The 14,416-nt window shown below is 43.6% G+C and overlaps 1 protein-coding gene across 2 annotated transcripts in view; it reads right to left on the bottom strand.

Annotated features, from left to right (window-relative positions):
- Positions 1–3,473: 3,473 nt before the first annotated feature.
- UPF3B (UPF3B regulator of nonsense mediated mRNA decay) overlaps positions 3,474–14,416 on the bottom strand; it is a 41,696-nt gene continuing 30,753 nt past the window's right edge. For both annotated transcript variants that reach the window (XM_069747105.1, XM_069747106.1), the window contains 3 exons: positions 9,962–10,107; positions 7,714–8,029; positions 3,474–4,355 (listed from right to left, as the gene is read on the bottom strand). In XM_069747105.1, the coding sequence (XP_069603206.1) occupies positions 4,209–4,355; positions 7,714–8,029; positions 9,962–10,107 (609 nt within the window). In that variant the 3' untranslated portion in view covers positions 3,474–4,208. The remainder of the gene's footprint in view (positions 4,356–7,713; positions 8,030–9,961; positions 10,108–14,416) is intronic.

Raw genomic sequence — 14,416 nt, forward strand, 5'->3', positions numbered from 1 at the left:
CCAGTGCTTTTTTTTTTTTCTCCCACTGTTATTTTGGGATCCTGTTGCCTTACTGGCTTAGGGTAGATATTTTTGTCCCATGAGCCATTCGGGCTAAATGCACTATTTGGGTGTTTACTGGCCACTTAGGATTTTGTATACATCCGCCTGGGTTGGTTAGTTTGTCCTGTGAGCTGGCCACGTATGGTTTGCATCTAGTCCTAGGGTACAGGCAGGCTTATAGCATTGGTTATCAGTATGCTTATTATGGGTTATATATATAATTGTACTGTGTATTTACCAAGTGTTATGGACAGGGCCTTGCCTTTCTGTTTTTAAGTATGTTTTATTATGTTGCGTGTCAATAAAATCTTGTGTTTTTTCCTACATTATGTTTTCATTTTTTATACGTGGTGTGCATAACTGGAGTGATACTTTTCTTTCTGCTGGTTATATTTGGTCGTTTTCTCACTCGCTTGCACCCCGTATTAATGGATATATTTTTTTTATATTAGGTTTATATGTTGGTAGTGCGCCCTATTTCATTGCTTATTCCAAAACTGATGGCATACAGACAGTACACTGACCAGTGCAAGTCAATGGGATAGATCACATGAACGTTTTTACAAATGGATCCCATGATAAGTCAATGAGTGCGTAATAACGGACCACACACAGGTTACACTTCACAAAGTGTTTTTCACGGATCCAATACAATTCTAAAGATGGAAAACTGGATTTGACGTTTTGACAAATGAAGGATGAGGGTGGTTGAAATAACTCTGCTGAGCCCGCCCCTTTACGGGTACATGTCAGCTGAGCTATACAGCTGACATGTGCCTGCAACAGCCACTGATGGCATTGCGATCCACCCGCGGCTGTTAACCTGATAAGTGCTGCTGTCAATCTCTGACAGGGGTATTTAATGTGATTGCACTGGAAGCGCGTCACTAATCCCACCCATTGGTCGCTGAAAGGCTGGCATGACAACCAGTGGTCTCCAGCAGACTTCTATCGTCATTGTAAAATTTTTCTACATTATCCCTGGCATTTGAGGTTTCTTCATCACCTGGCAGCACGGCTACAGACCACAAGCTTTCCATTTGTTACGTATTTCTCTGGTGCAATCACCCTTGGATCTGCAGCAGCCATACAACCTGGGATCAGGTTAGCATGTATTGATACCGTTTTTAGTTATTACGATCGGAAAAGTCCGTTTTGTGCTGTTTTTTCTCCTCAGCCGTTTATCTCTAGCATGCAAAAGAGACGTCTCCTATAGATGAGACTGGATTATCTTGAAGGTAGCTGGACGCTCTGGACATGGAGCGACGCTCTGGCCCTGCCCCCCGGATTTGATACCGATGGGAGCCGGCTCTCTATGGCTATCTAGGACACCAGGTGATGCGTGCCTGTTAAGCATCACTTTTACTTCGCCCCAGGACAGGACGTCGAAGGAATTCAAATCTCGATTGAGATCCTTTGAATATATAAGGGTGTTGCCGCATTTGGATATGATGCCACACACAGGTAAAGCGAAGGAAACGATTTATACCAACGTTCAAGGTCGATATTCTTTGCAAGAAGGTTACGAATGACCATTTAATATAATATGTGGGAAATTATCTGCTAAGAATACCAGACGAGGGGAGCTATTTCATCTTTATATAAGGATCTACTTCACACTGACTTATTGGGATATCTGATTGGCGCGAGGGATAAATGGGAAAGAGCTGGGTCGTTTAGAGGATGAAACTTGGGAGTCTGTACTAGAATGGATGCCGAAACTATCACTGAATGAGCCATATAGACTTTCCCAGCTTTATATTGTACACAAGAGTGTATAGATCCCTGGATGTCTTGTGCAGAGCTGGGCTGAGATCTGACTCGGAATGCCCTAGATGTAGGAATGATCGTGCTGGAATGTTTCATTTGTGGTCGTGTCCGAGTGACTGCTTTTTGGTTGGTGGTTGTAAGCCGGATAGAAGGGGCATACAGATGTGTAATTCCAAGGGAACCTTTGGTGTTCGTGTTAGGGTACCTGGATGAGATAGTTGTGGATAACACGTTGAAAATAGCAATCGCTAGACTACTATACATGGCTCGGAAGGTCATAGCCAGAAATTGGATTAAAGAGGAGCCTCCCTCGTGGGGAGAATATATTAAATATGTGAAGCAGGTCATTACCCTGGAAAAGGGTGTATATCATAAAAGAGGGAAGATGGGCCTGTTCGAAAAATTGTGGACACCTTGGTTGGAACTAGGCTAGGGGAGGCCAAGAGAAGTTAGGCCTGAGGAGGGTTCACCTATTTATTTACAGTGTATTCATTTACAAATAAAAGTTATTGTATATGGTTAACGTATATAATACCACAGGATATGCTAAGAGGAAAGCGTGAGATGTCTAAAAGGGAAGGAGGGGGGCGGGCTGGGTAAGGGGGGTTAAGAGTGGGGATAATGGAAATTTATGTCTTAATGTGAAATGTTTTATTGGACTCTGATATTTAATAAAAAAACATTTGAGCATAAAAAGAATACCAAACGTTATCATATAATAATATGTTGCCATGGTGATGATACACAAGATGGTGTTTAATCCACATGTGAGATTTGGGATCCATCCTCCGGAAATGAGGTAGGACATCCTCAGTGGTCATGGTCTATATAAACCAGTGTAGGCATCTCCCCATTTTTACTACAAGGGGGTGGCAGCACAACGAATCTACTGAATGAGTACCCACCATTGTGGGATTCCCATTGTAAACACTTTATAGGCACCTTTTGCTCTATGGACCAGTGAGTGTAAAGACCTCATTACAATTATTTCTTATTTTCCCCTTAAAAAGTCAACTTCCCTGGATGACCTCTTATTATTGAGAAAAGAAACGCGTTGGGAGGGATTTTTTCTGGGATTTTCATACATCATGAGAGCTACAGTTGGGTACTGCCCTTTGGGCGAGAGCAAAAGCAGAGGGCACGACAGAGCAGAGAAACTGAACCAACTGCCCAAGACTATGGAGGAAACCCCTTTGGATGTGACATCTCTTAAAGCTCAGATGGGTGAGATAGACACTTTTTGCACTTGTTTATGCACTATGACACTATTTTTTTTCATCCTACCAGTTGCTATATAGGGTTGAATTTAGCCCAATTTTGGGCCGATGATCTTCACCTGTTTGATCAGAGTGCTTGGGAGTCTCTTGTATCTGGTTTGTGGTCCTGATTCCTATATAGGGTTGAGTCAGCCCTACCATGGGCTTAGGGCTTTTCCTGATTTGACCAGGCTTATTTGTGTATTTTATGTTACCATTAAAAGTTATGTTTTAAAGATTCTTACGATGTTATATAATTTTTAAATCCTGAGAGATTAGAACCTGCTAACTATAGTGGGTGAAGAAGCTATACAGTTTTAGATCTGAAATTATTCTGCCTGATGCAATTTACCGTGTTATATTATTTGGCTCTGCAGAAAGCAAAAAGGAATAAAGCAAAGTTTTAGATTCAAAAATCTTTTTATTTTTCCTAGAAAAAACATTAAGAAATTATATAGGTAACATTTAAGATAGATAGTTAACACTTTATATGATCCTGGCGTGATAAAATAAGCTGCCACGTGCCTGTGAATACGCCAATGTAGAACTCTCTCTTTGCAAGTAATAAAGATCTCCAGTATGAAAATAATTAGGAAAACCAAAAATTACAGCATTACTCTTGAGTTTTGTCAGTATTTTACAGCAGCGATCATTCTGGTCTCCAGAATATCCGATGTGAGAGAAAGGAATAAAAAGCGAAATCTTTATTAACGCTTAAACAGCAAAACTGAAAAATAGGGCAAGCTCTATGGAAACAGCCCATGTAACACCGAGCCGAACAATGAAAAATACTGTTCTGTCATAGATCTCTGCCAATACCGGAATGGAGGACTCAGGTTTCATTAAGGCCACAAGACAAGAGATTGTAAACTTGAGATTTCCCCTCTTGGCTTACACCATTACCACTACAGTACAATATACTAAACTTTCCACCAGCAGTTTTGTTGCCATCTGATCCCATTATGGAACCTGAGCCAAACTCTGCAAATTGCACCCCTCACAGGCGCCTCTATGCCTCTCCTCCACACACTGCTCCTGCCTGTTCCTGATTCCTTCTCTATGAAGGCACTTCTGGATTGCAGAGTTTCTTTTTTTCTTTGGTTGTCACAAGGGGTAGGACACTCCAAGTCTTCCAGCTCCTTACTCGCCTACTCGTGTATCATTGGTTTCACTTTCCTCCTTCTTTTCAGTGGTCTGATCGCTGGATTTGGCTGGACTCTCATCACACTGTGTTAGCCTGCTCCTGCTTCGTGTCCCAGGTTGATATAACTGCATCGCAGGGCGATCCTTTAAAAAAAAAAAAAAAAAAAAATTATAATGAACATAACATTGCAATACATAAAATATATGATGATAGCAATGGTTAAAGGTAATCTGTCAGCAGATTTTAGCTATGTAATCTGAGAACAGCATGATGTAAGATACCTTGATTCTAATGATGTACTACAGTCATGGCCAAAAGTTTTGAGAATTACACCAAAATCATATTTTCACATGATCTGCTGCCCTCTGGTTTTTATTAGTGTTTGTCTGATGTTTATATCACATACAGAAATATAATTGCAATCATATTATGAGTACCAATAGGTTATATTGACAGTTAGAATGAGTTAATGCAGTAAGTCAATATTTGCAGTGTTGACCCTTCTTCAGGACCTCTGCAATTCTCCCTGTGCTCCTGTGCTGCAGGCTGGGATGAGGGGGTCTGCAGGGCTGTCTCTGATGCTGTGGGGGGGCTCTGGCGACATTTTGCGAAAGATCAGATCCCCCCGGAACTTCTTCCATGCGTTCCTGTATGACTGACTCCGGGAAAATGGCCGCCGGAATCTCAGGAGATGAGATCTTCCATTCGTTCCTGTATGACTGACTCTGGGAAAATGGCCGCCGGAATCTCGAGAGATGAGATCTCAGCGCTGAAATCTCATCTCCCGAGATTCCGGCGGCCATTTTCCCGGAGTCAGTCATACAGGAACGCATGGAAAAGTGCCAGGGGGCTCTGGTCTTTCACAAAATGTCGCCAGAGCCCCCCGCAGCACCGGAGCCTCCAGCATCACCCGGAGCAGCAGCGGGCGGCGGCGGACACCCCTTAACCCCAGCCTGTAAGTGGTATATCCGCTTTGTAAGACGCACCCCTATTTCCCCCCCAAATTTGGGGGAAATAAAGTGTGTCTTACAAAGCAGAAAATACGGTAGTTATCACCTTTGCTTTATGGCAAGGTGCTCCATCATGCTGGAAAAGGCATTGTTGGGCGCCAAACTGCTCTTGGACGGTTGGGAGAAGTTGCTCTTGGAGGACATTCTGGTACCATTCTTTATTCATGGCTGTGTTTTTAGGCAAGACTGAGTGAGCCGATTCCCTTGGCTGAGAAGCAACCCCACACATGAATGGTTTCAGGATGCTTTACAGTTGGCATGAGACAAGACTGGTGGTAGCGCTCACCTCTTCTTCTCCGAATAAGCTGTTTTCCAGATGTCCCAAACAATCGAAAAGGGGATTCATCGGAGAAAATGACTTTGCCCCAGTCCTCAGCAGTCCACTCCCTGTACCTTTTGCAGAATATCAGTCGGTCCCTGATGTTTTTTCTGGAGAGAAGTGGCTTCTTTGCTGTCCTCCTTGAAACCAGGCCTTGCTCAAAGAGTCTCCGCCTCCCAGTGCATGCAGAAGCACTCACACCAGCCTGCTGCCATTCCTGAGCAAGCTCGGCACTGCTGGTAGTCCGATCCCGCAGCTGAAACAGTTTTAAGATACGGCCCTGGCGCTTGCTGGTCTTTCTTGGGAGCCCTGGAGCCTTTTTGACAACAATGGAAGCTCTCTCCTTGAAGTTCTTGATGATGCGATAGATTGTTGACTGAGGTGCAATCTTTGTAGCTGCGATACTCTTCCCTGTTAGGCTATTTTTGTGCAGTGCAATGATGGCTGCACATGTTTCTTTAGAGATAACCATGGTTAATTGAAGAGAAACAATGATACCAAGCACCAGCCTCCTTTTAAAGTGTCCAGTGACGTCATTCTTACTTAATCATGACTGATTGATCCATTAACACAGGTGTGGGTGTTGATGAGGACAGGGCTGGCGATCAATCACTAAACGATGTTAGCTGCTCCTTTTAAGGCCTGTCTCACACGTCCAGATAATTCCGGTACCGGAAAAATCGGTACCGGAATTATCCGTGTGTCCCTGCTTTTATGTGGCACATCAGTGTGGCACACGTGTGCCGCCCGTGGGCCGACTGGGTACCACAAAGAGCGTGTAGGAGACAGCACTAGAGATAAGCGCTGTCCCCCGCATCTGGTGCTGAAGCCGCCATTCATATCTTCTTTCCAGCAGCATTTGCTGGAAAGAAGATATGAAAAATCCCCCCCCCCCCCTTTTTTTTTCCGGGTTTAAAATAAAGATCCCGCGCCCCCCGCTGTTAATGAAATACTCACCCGGCTCCCACGCAGCGTCCTCTCCTGGCCGCACCTTCTCCTGTATGAGCGGTCACGTGGGGCTGCCCATTACAGTCATGAATATGCGGCTCCACCACTATGGGAGGTGGAGCCGCATATTCATGACTAATCGGGTGGGGACAGGGATCTTTATTTTAAACCCGAAAAAAACAAAAAGAAAAAAATGATTTTTCATATCTTCTTTCCAGCAAACGCTGCTGGAAAGAAGATATGAATGGCGGCTTCAGCACCACGTGGGGGGGACAGCGCTTACTGTAGCGCTGTCTCTTGCACGGCACACGGACTGCACACGGACAGCGTCCGTGTGCGGTACGTGTTTTACACGGACCCATTGACTTTAATGGGTCCGTGTAATCCGTGCGCTCCCACGAACACTGACATGTCTCCTTGTTTTGCACACAAACACACGGTCCGTGAAAACACGCTGACATGTGCAGAGACACATTGATTTCAATGTGTCTACGTGAGTCAGTGGCTCCGGTACGTGAGGAAACTGTCACCTCACGTACCGGAGCCACTGACGTGTGAAACCGGCCTAAGGCAAGACTGCAATGATGTTGAAATGTGTTTTGCGGGTTAAAGTTCATTTTCTGGGCAAACATTGACTTTGCAAGTACAGTAATTGCTGTTAAGCTGATCACTCTGACATTCAGGAGTATCTGCAAATTGTCATTAGAAAAAATGAAGCAGTAGACTTTGGAAAAATTAATATTTGTCTCATTCTCAAAATTTTTGTCCATGACTGTAGACTGGGTGTTACTGTTTCAATAAAATCAGTGTTTCATCATCAGGAGATTAACAATAGATGACAAGTCATGTTGTGCCATTTAGTTCTCCTGCTCAGTGTAATTCTCCCCCACCTCCCACAATAGCTTTCTGCCTATGCACAGTGTACACACACAGTTTCCAATCAGTGGTGTGGGAGGGGTCATACAGAACTTCGTTCCGTATCCAGAGAAATGTTAGATCTGCAGCCGAAAAAACAGTGATTGACAGCAAGCAGCCTAGCAAGGTGAAACATAACTGGAATCAGGATCTATGCCCCGACATGCTTCTGCTCTCAGATTACACTGCAAAAAAATCTGGTGACAGATTCCCTTTAAAGGGGAAAATCCACAAGCAACGACTGATGCTGCTGTACAGATTCTGTTCTTCCCACCCACTAATGAGAAACATAAAGCCCACCAGTCCCACCTTGTTCCTTATTCGATCTCTTTTGGCCATATCTTCTTTTTTTTCTTCCCGGGATGGACGTTCCGTTTTATCAGAGGTCGACTGAGAGTCGCTAAAATCCTGCTTCCTCACCCTCTCTCTTACTACTTCTCGCTCTCTCCTGAAGTCATCATCACGTCTTCGGAAACTTCGCTCTTTCTCATATCGATCTCTCTGCTTACGACGTTCATCTTCATGGTATCGCAGTTTCTCCTTTTCCCTTGGACGTCGCTCTAGATCAAAATCTTTATCTCTGTAATCCTTGTCTCTATAGTCCTTCACATAGTCATCTTCACATCTGCAAGAGGAGCACACAAAACTTCACATAAAAGGACTTCTGATGCTTTTTGGAGAAGAAATCACCCTTTTCTAGAAACACATTATTAGGTCAATTATGTTTAACAATTTCTAGCACCAGGTATAATCTATAATGCTCAGAAACAACAAAATAATGTCATTAATACACATGAACTACTAAGGGAAATATGCACCCGACATACAGGGAATCAATAAGCAGCCTACAGACAGCCACATAAGAGCTGACAAATAGCCTGGCATTCGTATCATTGGCATGCTGTAAGTCCCCGTTAAGGAACTGATTGGTTTTCAATTTTTTTTTTTATTGATTTATATTACAATAAGGAAATATAAGGTAAGACTGGAGAAACGTAAGAGAAATAAAAAAGGGAAATTAGGGGGGTAATGAATATATGGGGAAACGCAGGAAGCCGTTTACATAAGTTGGAGCGATCAGCAGAAAAAAAATTTGTTTATACAATTAACATTAAACCAGTTTAATTAGTTTTAATCAATGGACTCATTTAAACTTCGTTTTGGAGTAAATTTATTAATCCGTAAGTTCCATCTTGACAAATATCTCTTCGTTTGTTTATCCCTTATTGCCAAATTGTATTCAAATGTGTTGTGTATCGAAATTCTATTATTTGTTATATTGGGAGGGTTAGGGTCTTCCATTTAGTTGTGATTAGACATTTAAAGTGAAACTGTCAGCAAGATTTTGCGCAGTAACCTATATACACTGTCAGATTGGAGCCGTTATACTGATTAAAATGATACCTGGGTTGATGAAATCCGTCTTGTGGTTGTTGTTTAGGGTATGTGCACACGTTGCAGATTTTGCTGCGGATCCGCAGCAGTTTTCCATGAGTTTACAGTACAATGTAAACCTATGGGAAACCACAAACGCTGTGCCCATGCTGCAGAAAAAAACGCACGGAAACGCAGCGTTTTATTTTCCGCAGCATGTCAATTCTTTGTGCGGAATCCGCAGCGTTTTTACATCTGCTCCAATTGAAAACTGCAGATGTAAATCCGCAGCGGAATCCGCAATAGAAACCGTGATAAATCCGCAGGAAAAACTGCAGCGGTTTTGCACTGCGGATTTATCAAATCCGCTGCGGAAAAATCCGCAGAAGAGCTTTCTACGTGTGCACATACCCCTAATCTGTGCTTGTAGTTTTCAGATAATGAGATCCTCGTGCTCTGGGGCGAGGCTGTGGGCGGTGCTTTATTTGGTTCTCTCTCATCTTCATTATTGTGCCTTATTGTAATTTTTTCTTACCTCTAGCAAAATACGCAGTAGTACCTATCTGTAACCCCCACCCACTGCTGGGCGGTGCTTGCACAGGTTATCGGCAAGTGATGCTCTCAATCTGTGCAAGCATCGCTTACCAGTGGGTGGGGGTTACAGATAGATGCTACTGCGCATGCCCCGGCACCATTTTGTTGGAGGAAAAAAAATTTAGTTTATTTATTTATTTATTTTTTAACTCCAGCAAGATGGTGGTGGCGCATGCACAGTAGCATCTATCAGTAAGTGATAAATGCTGGCGCCAATTTGCTGGACGTAATTTTTTTTTCCAAAGCCCACAATATAAACTACACTATTTAAAATAGGAGGCAGGTCAGTGATCTGTCAGCTAAGCCGCAATAAGTTAGCGATAAGTAGCGAGTTACTGCTACTGCACAGAAGCAGGATAAACACACTGCCCATAGCCCATAGAAGGGCGGATCAGGTACCCAGAACAGCGTCCATGCAGGCTGCCGGCACGGGATTACGGTGCCACAACTGCAAGTCACAGGTCAGTATGACATGCATGGGATGGGGGTGGTATTATAATGAAGTCAGGACGCACTTAGAAATTGTTTTCCATTTTCCAGTACACGATAGGGTAAAAACCTATGACGGGAGAAGACGAGAATACCTTACCGTTTCAGCTTTTCCTCTCCAGCTTCTGCATCTGATTTCTTGGGCGTTGAGACACGCTCTTCTCTGACACTCTCCTTCTCCAGCTTTCTGGGTTTAAACTTTTTTTCTGGTTCTCGCTCATCATCTTTCTCAGGCTTTTTAAGAAGCTATGGAGTCAACAATATCAGAATGTCAGTAACCACAACTAACATCAATACTGTAAGCTTGCGAGCAGGGCCCTCATTCCTCTTGGTATCTATTTTGAACTGTGATTTCTGTTATGCTGTAATGTTTATTGGCTGTACAAGTCCCCTCTATAATTTGTAAAGCGCTGCGGAATATGTTGGCGCTATATAAATAAAATTATTATTATTATTGTTATTATTATTACTACCGACACCAAGCAAAGCCAGCAGCATTATACCAGCAGGGAGTGGGCAGCTGTTACGGCCCTAACAATAGGCACCTTGCAGCAAGGTTCAAGACCGATGCTAAAATGCATCCAGATAAATATTGGAATGGTTGATGAACATGTCATCCAATTTTAAGACTATGGGAACGAGTACAATATCAGTCTAAAAATGATTGATATGTTGTTTGTTACCATATAGTTCTGCACATAGGTACTGGCGACACAATATACAGTAAGGGTAAGTTCACACAGGACTTTTTTGCTGCGTATTTTTGCTGCTTTGTTTGCGCTAATTTTGGTGCGTTTTTTTTTCTCTTTTTCCATGCTAATGTCCTTGGATTTTCAGCAGCAAAAACGCAGCAAATAATGATACCTGCGTTTTTGCTGCGTTTTTTTCTACACCTATTTAAGTCAATGGGTGAAAAAACGCAGCAAAAACGCTGAAAGAAGTGACATGCTCTATGTCAAAAAAACGCAGCAAAGCACAAAATACTGATCAAACCAAAAACCAATGTGTGCATGAGATTTCTGAAATCTCATAGGCTTTGCTGGTACTGTAAAAAGCAGCTGAAAATTAGCATTAAAAAACGCAGCAAAAATACGCAGCAAAAAAGTCCTGTGTGAACGTACCCTAATAGTATAATTTTAATAATTTAAAAGTAGACTGATTGACGTGTTGCATTTTTTTTTTTGTTTTTAGATGCACAGAAGGAAAAAAATAGCTGTGAATGTGGACATAGGCTTAAAAGGGTAAAAAAAAAAAATCTGTTTCTTATTGACAGTAATTTTATAAATTCACCGACCTTGTTACAAAAATGTTCAATTCCGAACATATCAGATGTGTAGAATGACCAGCAGCTTCCTACTTAAATCAGAATAATTCACTTTATCTTGCAAGATAAGCTTACTAGTTACTTGCAATGATCTTAAGGTACCGTCACACTTAGCGACGCTGCAGCGATACCGACAACGATCCGGATCGCTGCAGCGTCGCTGTTTGGTCGCTGGAGAGCTGTCACACAGACCGCTCTCCAGCGACCAACGATGCTGGTAACCAGGGTAAACATCGGGTAACTAAGCGCAGGGCCGCGCTTAGTAACCCGATGTTTACCATGGTTACCATCCTAAAAGTAAAAAAAAACAAACACTACATACTTACCTACAGCCGTCTGTCCTCCAGCGCTGTGCTCTGCACTCCTCCTGTACTGGCTGTGAGCACAGCAGCCGGAAAGCAGAGCGGTGACGTCACCGCTCTGCTTTCCGGCTGACCGACGCTCACAGCCAGTACAGGAGGAGTGCAGAGCACAGCGCTGGAGGACAGACAGCTGTAGGTAAGTATGTAGTGTTTTTTTTTTTTTTACTTTTAGGATGGTAACCAGGGTAAACATCGGGTTACTAAGCGCGGCCCTGCGCTTAGTTACCCGATGTTTACCCTGGTTACCAGTGAAGACATCGCTGGATCGGTGTCACACACGCCGATTCAGCGATTTCTGCGGGGAGTCCAGCGACCAAATAAAGTTCTGGACTTTCTTCCCCGACCAGCGACAGCACAGCGGGGGCCTGATCGCTGCTGCCTGTCACACTGGACGATATCGCTAGCGAGGACGCTGCAACGTCACGGATCGCTAGCGATATCGTCTAGTGCGACGGTACCTTTAGGCTGCAAAACAACTCGATGCTAGTTATTTCTGGTCCTAGGTGCTGCATAAAACAAAAACTGTACTTGCCTCCCACACCAGCACAGCTCCTCCGTTCTCAGCTCTGTGTACCCTGACAATCACGTGACAAATAATTTGCCTGTTGATGAGCTGTAACTTTACATGTCTGTCTGAGTGGAAGAAGCTCTTTTCTTTGGCTGTCCACATACACATACACACTATGAGGGAAAATAAACATTTGATACTCTGACGAATTCACAAGTTTTCCCACCTACGAAGAATGGAGAGGTCTGTCATTTTTGTCATAGGTACACTTCAACCGTGAGAGACAGACTAAAAATAAAAACCAGACAATCACATTGTATGATTTTTACATCATAAATTTGAATTTTATTGCATGAAATAAGTATTTGATACAATAGAAAAGCAGAACTTAATATTTGGTAAATAAACCATTGTTTGCAATTACAGAGGTCAGATGTTTCCTGTAGTTCTTGACCAAGTTTGCACACACTGCAGCAGGGATTTTGGCCCACTCCTCCATACAGATCTTTACCAGATCTTTCATGGTTTCGGGGCTCTCACTGGGCAACATTGAGTTTCAGCTCCCTCCAGGCTAGGCCACTCCAGGACCTTGAATGTTTTCTTCCGGAGACACTCCTTTGTTGCCCTGGCTGCGTGTTTTGGGTCATTGTCATGCTGGAAGACCCAGCCACGACCCATAATAATAATAATTTTTATTTATATAGCGCCAACATATTCCGCAGCACTTTACAATTAAGCGGGACATGTACAGACAATAAATTCAGTAGAAGTTAAGACAATTTAAACAGTGACATTAGGGGTGAGGTCCCTGCTCGCAAGCTTACAATCTACAAGGAAATGGGGGGACACAATAGGTAAAAAGTGCTTTTTATTTCAGGTCTAGCAATTATAATAAATAAGGATTTTCATATGAAGCTGCATGATCCGGTCATCAGCCCGTGTGTTTAAGTGCAATAGTCAAGTATCAAGTGCAGTTATCGTGTGCATGGAGGGTGTGGAGACAGATGAATAGTAGGGTGCAGATTCACATGCAGATAATATTTGGAAGGAGGGAACAGGACAAAGTTAGTTTACTGAGTAGTTGATGTGGTAGGCTTGTTTGAAGAGATGGGTTTTTAAAGCGCGCTTGAATAGGTCGGGGCTAGGTATCAGTCTGATCGTCTGGGGAAGTGCATTCCAGAGAGCTGGCGCAGCACGAGAGAAGTCTTGGAGACGGAGGTGCGAGGTTCGGATTACAGGGGGATGTTAGTCTTCGGTCATTTGTAGAACGGAGGGCACGCGTAGGGCGATAGACGGAGAGGAGAGAGGAGATATAAGGCGGTGCAGAACTGCGGAGAGCTTTGTGGGTGAGAGAGATGAGTTTATACTGGACCCTGTAGCGAATGGGTAGCCAGTGTAATGACTGGCACAAGATGGAGGCATCAGTGAAGCGGTTGGACAGAAATATGACCCTGGCTGCCTCATTCAAGATGGATTGGAGAGGAGAAAGTTTGGAAAGAGGGAGACCAATCAGAAGAGAGTTGCAGTAGTCCAGACGAGAATGAATAAGAGCAACAGTAAGAGTCTTAGCAGTTTCAAAGGTGAAAAAAGGTCGGATTCTGGAGATGTTTTTAAGATGCAGGTGACAGGAGCGAGTGAGTGATCGGATATGGGGAGTAAAGGAAAGTTCGGTGTCGAATATGACCCCAAGACAGCGGGCATGCTGTTTGGGAGTTATGGTTGAACCCTCCAGGGTAATTTCGATGTTGGGTAGAGTGAGTTTAGTAAAAGGGAGAAACACAAGTAGTTCAGTTTTGGAGAGATTTAGTTTCAGATAGAGGGAGGACATGATGTTAGAGACAGCAGACAGACAATCCTTGGTATTTTGAATTAGGGTAGGGGTGATGTTGGGGGAAGAAGTGTATAATTGGGTGTCGTCAGCATAGAGATGGTACTGGAACCCAAATCTACTGATTGTTTGTCCAATAGGGGCAGTGTATAGAGAGAAGAGGAGGGGGCCTAGGACTGAGCCCTGTGGAACCCCGATAGTAAGGGGAGAAGGATAGGAAGAGGAGGCGGCAAAAGATACAGTGAAGGAGCGGTCAGAGGTAGGAGGAGAACCAGGAGAGGGCTGTGTCCTTGAGGCCTATGGAGCGGAGCATGGTGAGAAGGAGCTGGTGATCCACAGTATCAAATGCGGCAGATAGATCCAGGAGAATCAGCAGAGAGCAATGACCTTTGGATTTAGCTGTTATTAGGTCATTAGAGACTTTAGTGAGGGCAGTTTCAGTGGAGTGTAAAGAGCGGAAACCAGATTGTAAGGGGTCAAGAAAAGAGTTATCCGAGAGATGGCGGATTAGATGGGAGTGGACCAAGCGTTCC

This window comes from Ranitomeya imitator, chromosome 2, assembly GCF_032444005.1.
Source record: "Ranitomeya imitator isolate aRanImi1 chromosome 2, aRanImi1.pri, whole genome shotgun sequence".
Classification (NCBI taxonomy): domain Eukaryota; kingdom Metazoa; phylum Chordata; class Amphibia; order Anura; family Dendrobatidae; genus Ranitomeya; species Ranitomeya imitator.